The sequence below is a fragment of the Nicotiana sylvestris genome, chromosome 4, assembly GCF_000393655.2.
Source record: "Nicotiana sylvestris chromosome 4, ASM39365v2, whole genome shotgun sequence".
NCBI classification, from domain to species: Eukaryota; Viridiplantae; Streptophyta; class Magnoliopsida; order Solanales; family Solanaceae; genus Nicotiana; species Nicotiana sylvestris.
The window spans coordinates 18,432,973-18,442,100 of NC_091060.1; the positions used below are offsets into that span (position 1 = coordinate 18,432,973).

The 9,128-nt window shown below is 35.0% G+C and overlaps 1 protein-coding gene across 1 annotated transcript; it reads left to right on the forward strand.

Moving 5' to 3' along the window:
- The first annotated feature begins 5,288 nt into the window (after positions 1-5,288).
- Positions 5,289-8,920, forward strand: LOC104229045 (protein NRT1/ PTR FAMILY 6.1). The gene is made up of 4 exons (XM_009781617.2): positions 5,289-5,379; positions 5,965-6,477; positions 6,731-7,311; positions 7,684-8,920. The coding sequence occupies exons 2-4, from the start codon at positions 6,016-6,018 to the stop codon at positions 8,609-8,611; spliced, it is 1,971 nt and encodes a 656-aa protein (XP_009779919.1). The 5' UTR covers positions 5,289-5,379; positions 5,965-6,015; the 3' UTR covers positions 8,612-8,920.
- The last annotated feature ends 208 nt before the right edge of the window (positions 8,921-9,128 follow it).

Below are 9,128 nucleotides of genomic sequence, written 5' to 3' on the forward strand. Positions count from 1 at the left end.
ATTTAAATGGGTAGAAATAATATATGAAAGTTGTAGATAAGTTGTAGATAAGTTGGATATATAATTAGTTGTATGAAATTTATTTTACTATGTATAAATCAGATACAAAATATACAAAAGATATATTTTATAAAATTGTATAAAAATTGTATTTGTGTAATAAGGAATAGGTATTCATTCTATCTGTAGTATTCACTTATTTAACCATACTTGCACTATGTTTTATGCTAGCCGTCGAAATCTTCTTCTTTCATTCAATTTGGGACTGACAACAATTTACGTGTACAAGTTCACGAAGGCAGATTCGATTTTGATTCATTAACAAAATAAATTATTTGCATTAAATTTTGGCTGATATTTTTTCATGTTTAAAGATAAAAACAAGAAAAATGGCAAGCAAAAATCTTCCAGATTGTTCTCGTTCCAGATTCCTCGTTTCTTATGTCTTTTTGCCCATGAAGTATAAGTTCGAATTCGCGTGATTTTTGTTAATACTTGTGGCAATGGTTATAACGATTTTTTTACGTTTTCTCCGTCAGAAAAACCCTATTTCCCGTAACATCAGAAAATTAGAGGAGGATAGATCCACCGAATTGTGACATATGAGTGGAAACATAAGGAAAGAGAAGATGAGGAAAAGGGTGTAACTAAATCCCTTAATTAAAAGCACTAATAATGGATTGGGAGCCTTTTAAGGTGGAATATGTATATATTGTAAACAAAACTTGTGTAGGTAGGTTAATTTACTAAACATGAACATTTAGGGTAATATAGTTTATTATATGGCATAGGAATGTAAAAATCCCATTTAAAATTGTGGGGAGGGGGGAGGGGGGAGGGGACCGTCGACTGCAGGGGAGATCCAAGGGTCAAGCCACTAAAGCAAAGGCTTTAGGCCCCCAAATTTTTCGGGAGAAATTAAAAAATAACCAGATTTACAAACGGTCATTCAAAAATAGTCACAGTTTCAAAAGTAATTGAAATTTAACCATTTTTTATGTAAAGATAAATCTGAACGAAAACACTGTTCAAAAGCCGGAAAAATACTCCAGTATAATATACGGGAGTTCTAGTAGACTTATGTTTGAACTCCAGTATAATATACTGGTCCAGCATAATATACTGGAGTTTGGAGCACCAGTGCTCCACTCTCCAGTATATTATACTGGAACTTTTCGCGTGTTGAAGTTCCAGCATAATATACTGGAAGTTCATACACAGGTGCACCGATCTCCAGTATATTATGCTGGAACTTTCCGTGTTGCAGCAAAATAGTGGCTATTTTTTAATGATTTTGCAAACGCTGGCTATTTTTGAATGACCAGTTCGAAAACTGACTAGCCCGTGCTATTTTTACAAATCTTTCTTTTTCTTTTCTACTTGTATTTGTATTGAGACCCCGATTAATCTAGATTCATACCGTGTAAGGCCTAGTAAAAGAGAGAACACATTTTAACAGGATTTATTTTAACCACATGACTCGAACCCAAGATATAAAGAGAGAACATATTTTAACAGGATTTATTTTAACCACATGACTCGAACCCAATATATCTAATTAAGGTAAGTTGGATTATATATATCTCACAATAATCTTTAGAGGTAGGGTTTAAATATATTGGATATGTTAAAATTAAAAAAATATTTTATAAAAAGTAAAGATAACTTTTAATTTGGTATTGATGTAACTGTTTAAGCAAAAATTGGAGAAAGAACATCACTCCACTTAAAACCTTGTCATGAATATAAAACTTTTCATTATATAAATTTTACGATTGACATCATTAGTGAGGTACCTATATTATTATTCTCCTTTTACATTTCTCAATAAAAATGAGAATAAACTTTTAGAATCCGTTTTTTGGTATCTTCAATAGTCCAAGTCTTATTTTTTTATCTTTCTCATCAGAAAACGGGTACTACATTCTTATATTCTCTTCTTGGTTTCTACAAAAGCTTAAGTTCTCGATAAGTTATATTGTTCTCTGTAGAAAGAAAAGAGTTTTATTTTTTCTATAAAAACAAGAGTTGAAGAGTACCGTTGAATAAAACTATATTGCGCATTCTTTTTTTTCCTTTTTCTCCCCCCCCCCCTCAAGTTTCAAGCGTTTCAACAAATATATTAGAACATCAAAAATTATTTCGATATCAAGTTATAAACTTCTTGAATTTGGTTCTATTATCTAAGATCAACAATATCTTAGGAGATATAACTATTAATAACTTTACATCTTAAAAAGCTAGAAAAATAGACTTCAATTAAAAATATAGATGAATTTTTTTTTCTTTCTGAAAGGCCTCATATTAAAAATTGGCTTTAGGCCACCAATCTTCTTGGACCGCCCCTGGTCGACTGCTGGAGAAGAAGGAAAGTTTTAATTTATTGGAGTATAGCGCATGTATTACATGCACTCAACGGCGGATCCACGTTTAGTGGCGTGGGTGCTTAAGCACCCATTATCTTTAGGGTAGGGTCCGTGTAGTTTATGAGAAATTAATAGAAAAATCAAATATACGAGAGATGAGCACCCACAAAATAAAAGCTGAGCTGAGTGCTTTGGTTTAGAGATTTAATTATAGGCCTCTATTTTGTTTATTTCCGGGATCGAAACTGGTGTGACACGTAAGTGCTTTTTTTATATGTCTTGCGATGGGGAAGACCTTTCCTTGTTTGATTGTTTCCGTTCTGTTCTTTTCTATTTTCCAGTTGCCCTTATTTGAGCTATTTTTTCATATTTTGTTACCTTTTTGCTTTCTTTTTTTCCCCTTCAAATTCGCTTTTCTTTCTTTCTTTCTACTACATCACTTAAAAATATTTCAAGTATGGAGATTGATGAAGTACTTTTATTGTCCAAAAATAGTACTCCATTTAGTTTTTGTTGTAATGTTCACAATAATATATTTTTGAGCAAAAATCACTTTTAGTTCGTGACCAAAACTATTTATCACATAGCAACAAAAGTATATAAAATTTATATCCTTCTTGTATAAAACATACAAAAATGTATGTGTATGTGTGTATATATATTTTGCATTGAGTTGTCTCATTTTAAGTTTCAAATAGTGATATACTATGCGTCAACTTAATTAAGGACAATTTGCATATTAAATCCTTTTATATATGAACTTCGATGCACTAGTCATAATATATAGGGCTCACGCATGCCTATAAGCATAAAGAACTAGAAGAAAATATTTTTATTTATGAGAAAAATAAAACTTAAGGCTCAGGAAGATATGCAATTTGCTTTGTTAACCAATGAAAGAAGAAAGATATCATCGTTAATGTCCTAATTTTAATAAAAAAACATATTCAACTTATAGATGAAATCTATTCTTAACGAATTGTCATCGTCTTTTTAATTATTTCAACAAATGAAGATTTTCGATATTTATATATATTTAATTATTTGTTATAAAATATTAAGCCCACATTAGTAATTTTTAGATGTTTTCGCTTATCCAATTTTTTTATGAGCTATAAGCCAACATCTTTATTCCCAAAAGACCAAAATATTTAATTTTTAAATTTATTTTATTTGAGAAATCTTATTGTTTGTTTACTTAGGTCACAAATATATCAATAATTTTCATAAAATATTCTCTCAGAAGTCCTCATAAATCACAATTATGTACTTGAGGACTTCTATAGCCAAGATTTCTTTGCGATCAACATTCATTTTTTAGTAGCTTATACTTTTTTTAACTTTTATTTTACAAGCCAATCACATTATTTAATAATATTTTATATTTTTTAAAATAATATATTTATTTGTATTTGGTACACGCACACCCTAAGATTAGTATATAAAATGGTACTCAGCTCGTTTTTTCACCTATTTTGGTCTCTTGAGTTCAAATAGTCGTTCCGGACTCGTTTACAACTTGATTGGGCCTTTAGCAATGGGCTGAAAGCCTGACAATCCAATAGTAGGGTGTAGCAGGGAACTACTATCTGTATTTGGAAGAAAACGCAATAAATGAGTGGGACTATTCCCTACTGATTACTAACATTTTTTGGCTTCATTAATAGTGCAAATAAATGTTCCATGTGTTGGCTGCAGTTGGAAGATACCCTCATTTAATTTTCTTTCCTACTTTTTTCGCTTTTCTTATTCTTAAATACATACCATTTTGATGTATATGTACATAGGCGGAATCAGTTATTGAAGTTTATGAGTTTTAAATTTGTTACGGAACCATAACTGTCTTAGCTATTGGGTTTGCAATTAAATATTTATATATATTTAATGAATTTTCTAATATAAATACAACAAGGTTGAACCCCCTGCTCTGCGGTAGAAGCAAATTCAAGACGGTCCAACTAAACTCATTGATTTCATCTCGAAGGTGTATACATGTACAAAAAAATAAAAATATATCATGTATAATATGATCATATTCATTCTAAACCACTAGGTCTAGATTCTGAACACGTAATTTCAGAAGTACAGTAAGTTCAGTGCTAAGAACTTTAAATAATGAACACATTAAATTCAAATCTTAAATCTACCTCTGCTTATACATAATACTATGACGTACTTTGTATACACAAATTTAGAGGCCAAATTAGAATTTGAAATTTATGGGTTCTGAATTTTCCACAGAGCCCATAGTTCGTTTTAGATATTGGGTTCGTAATTAAATATTTATATATATTTAATGAATTTTCTTGTATAAACACATTGTTCAAGCAAAAGTGACTGGTTCGGCGCACACTAAAGGCTAGCTTCGCCTCTGTTAACACAATGTCACATACTTATGTTTGAATATTTGATTTTTTTTATAGGACTTGTATTAATGTTTTGTCTTTAGCTGAGGGTCTATTAGAAACAACATTTCTGCCCTCCAAGGTTATCTGCGTACACACTACTCTCTTCAGGCCCCGCTTGTGGAAACTCACTGAATTTATTATTATTGTTGTATTAATGTTTTGTCTTTAGCCGATAGTCTATTAGAAACAACGTTTCTGCCCTCTAAAGTTGTCTGCGTACACACTACTCTCTTCAGACTCTGCTTGTGGAAAGTAGTTATTAACGTTATTATTATACTATTTAGAGTACATAGTGGAGTAGTAGAAAGTAGTAAGCTCTCCCTCAAAACTCAAAACTCAAAAGTATATCTTTTCCATATATAGTGTCAATGAATGGATTGATGGAGAAGTACATTTACTTCCTAGCTACCTAACAAACTGGCAATACATATTAATCCTTCTCTGCTTTAATTTCCTATCTGTCTTGAAATATGACCTTTACACTCTTCGGTTTTATTACTACTCCCCAACTTTGTTAAGCTATCACTACTTGGACCCTTTTTTTCTTCCCATCGAAGTTGGTCAAAGTATTCAGCAGAGTTTGTTTTCCATCTGCTAATATCAAGGTATGTTACTTACTGCATATTTGATTCAAGCAAATGTACAACTATTCAAAATCTTCATTATTTGAGTGTTTGTCTCAAGTATTAGTGTATGCAGGGGCGAAGCTATGTACGGCCAAGAGTGGTCAATTGAACACCCTTCGCAGAAAAATAATACATAATTGTTATTGGTTAAAAAATAAACTTTGAACATCCTTGTATAGCCCATTGGCAAAGGGTGTTGAAATTTTGAGCACCCTTATTGAATTTCTTGGCTTCGCCGCTCAAAGGCGGAGGTAGGATTTGAACCTTATGGGTTCGGGATTATAATACTGTGTTCTAAATTAATAATTAATACATATTCATTGGATACCTTCATACAAATACATGGTTTGAACAAAAGCTACTTGGTTCAGTCGAACCCGCTACCAACACTGTGGTTCCGCCCCTGTCGCCACCGAGTGTATGTGTACACTCAAAGGGCAATTAGGGTGGTTTCTATGACTTCAACTGAACACATTGCTTTCATCTCGAACTATATACATATGCTGCAAAAAATTTATAAAATAACCACATATAATAAGATCACACTCTCCTTTTTGTTTCCAGTGTGTGTGAAAAAGAAAGAAGGCAGGGGAGGGAACTTGTAGATGTGAAAAGATGGGAAGTAAAGAAAGGGAAATCAAATCACCTGAAGTTCAATTGGGAGAGAATAATTCTGATTCAGGGAAACGGGGATCAAAGAAGTTGGGAATCTACTTCATTGAATCGGATAGTAGGAGAACGCCTTTGGGGCGTGGTTACAGTGCCGGAGTAGGAGGAGCTACTCCTGTGAACATACATGGGAAGCCTATCCGCGATATGTCAAAGACCGGTGGCTGGATAGCTGCCTTGTTCATATTTGGAAATGAAATGGCTGAGAGAATGGCTTACTTTGGCCTATCTGTCAACATGGTTGCCTTCATGTTCTACGTTATGCACCGCCCTTTCTCTTCCTCTGCCAATGCAGTTAACAATTTTTTAGGTATATCACAGGCATCCTCTGTGCTTGGTGGTTTCATCGCTGATGCTTACCTCGGTAGATACTGGACTATTGCCATCTTTACCACCATTTATCTTGCGGTAATGAATAAAATGCTTGTCTAGTGTATTTTTCCGGTAACCAGAATTTAATCTTTATGGATCCAAAGTTCGTAGTTCTTTGAAAATATGGGTTCAAAGCATGCTAATTTACAGGATTTTTACATATATATTTATGGTCGATTGAACTCATTCCTCAAATTTTGCATCTGCAACTGCTAGTGATCATTTCAATCAAGTGAAGAAGATAAAAGGTTAACTTTTTTGTTCTCTCCTCTTATTTATGGTTATGTAGGGATTAACAGGAATAACGTTATTAGCAACGATGAAGGTATTTGCTCCAAATCAAGAAGGGTGTGATCAGATTGCTCTTCTTCTAGGCAACTGCAAGCCAGCTAAATCTTGGCAAATGACGTACCTTTACACGGTGTTGTATGTGACGGGGTTCGGAGCAGCAGGGATAAGGCCTTGTGTTTCATCATTCGGGGCTGATCAATTTGACGAAAGAAGCAGGAACTATAGGTCACACCTGGACAGGTTTTTCAACTTCTTCTACCTGTCGGTCACAGTTGGGGCGATCGTGGCCTTCACTGCAGTCGTGTATATTCAGATTAAACACGGATGGGGAGCTGCCTTTGGTTCTTTGGCCATTGCTATGGGCCTTTCCAACATGTTGTTCTTTGCTGGTACCCCTTTATATAGGCATAGGCTGCCCGGAGGCAGTCCTCTTACGCGTGTGGCCCAAGTCCTCGTTGCTGCCTTCCGCAAGAGGAACGCTTCCTTTCAAAGCAGTGAGTTTGTGGGCTTGTATGAGCTTCCAGGTAAAAGATCTGCTATCAAAGGAAGCAACAAGATAGCTCACACTGATGATTTCAGGTAAATTCAACTGTTGCTCCTTTTTTTCACTTCTTCCGTACCGTTGAATTGTGTGAGCGTCTTATCTAAAAGCTTAAGTTGTTTGTTAGAGACACGTTGATTTATGAAGGAACACATACTGGCCGGTGGTAGTTGTCACGCTATGTCGGAGCAACCCCCTTAAATCACATTCTACAATCTAAACCCTAATTATAAGCAATAGAAATGTGAGCGTGGGAAAATATTGTATCCCGTATCTGTTTAGCTGTCCACCGTCCATTGTATGTGTGCTTATATAGGATAACTAGGGCTGGACTCTTTTCCAACAATTTACTTAACTATGTCTTCAACACAATCTAATACTCTATATATATGTATATATGATCAATGTAGATGTTTGGACAAAGCGGCTCTGCAGCTAAAGGAAGACGATGGTACAAATCCGTGGCGGCTTTGCACGGTGACTCAAGTAGAGGAAGTTAAAATCCTGCTAAAACTTATTCCAATTCCATCCTGCACTATAATGATAAATGTCATCTTAACAGAGTTCTTGACTCTATCGGTACAGCAAGCGTATACATTGAACACTTACATGGGACATCTAAAACTTCCTGTCACATGCATGCCAGTATTTCCAGGCCTCAGCATTTTCCTGCTGCTCTCACTCTATTACTCCGTGTTCGTTCCAATATCCAGGCGCATCACTGGCAACCCTCACGGTGCTTCTCAGCTACAACGAGTTGGGATCGGTTTGGCTGTCTCAATCCTCTCGGTGGCATGGGCTGGAGTCTTTGAGAGGTACCGGAGAACTTACGCAATACAACATGAGTACGAGGCTAGCTTCTTGACTCCTATGCCTGACCTCAGCGCGTATTGGTTACTAATCCAGTATTGCCTGATTGGGATAGCTGAAGTTTTTTGTATAGTGGGATTACTTGAATTCTTATATGAAGAAGCTCCTGATGCAATGAGAAGCATCGGTTCGGCTTATGCTGCAGTGGCCGGTGGTCTTGGCTGCTTTGCAGCCTCCATTTTGAACACCGTAGTCAAATCTGTCACTAGGGGAAAAGGCGAAAGACGAGAATCATGGCTTTCCCAGAATATAAACACGGGGAGATTTGATTACTTCTATTGGCTCCTCACAATCATGAGTGTCATCAATTTTGCTGCTTTTCTTTACGCAGCAAATCGTTATCAGTACAGAACGAAGGATGAGATTCAGACAACCGACAGATCAAGTGAGAACGGACCTGGATCCGATCATACCAGCACTAATGCATCAGATCCCGTCAGAACTCCAAAGTTAAGTGTGGTTGGCTGAGTAGTACTAAAGTGAGAGAAGGCCTCCCACTACCGGTCAACAACCATATATAGTTGTTCCTTAACAAAGATGAAAAGACAAAAAAATCCATTCCCTCATTGTTTGAAGCATTGTGTTCGACAAGTTCTATTCTTGTAAGTGACATAGAAATAGCTAAGAAAAGCTAAGACATGAGAAAGGAAGTAGAGATAAACTCTCAGTTCCTAGAGATAGGATATATCAATTTGCATTGCTTGATCTTAACTTTGTAATATTCTTGAAATTGTCCATGTTCTAAAAATTCAGCTTTCAACTAAATCATTTTTTCAATGATCTATGTTTTTTTATATCGTTTTAGGCGAATTAAATACATATGTTTGTGCCAAGAGCTAACAGAAAAGGGAAGAGTAGAGAGAATAAAAATAGAAAAGACTATAACTCCAGGATATATTTCAACATTAATTTCTACATATCTCAAAATTTGTTTCTCATTTTCATCTTTTATAGCTGGATGGATTATAGATGGCGGCAACTAAAG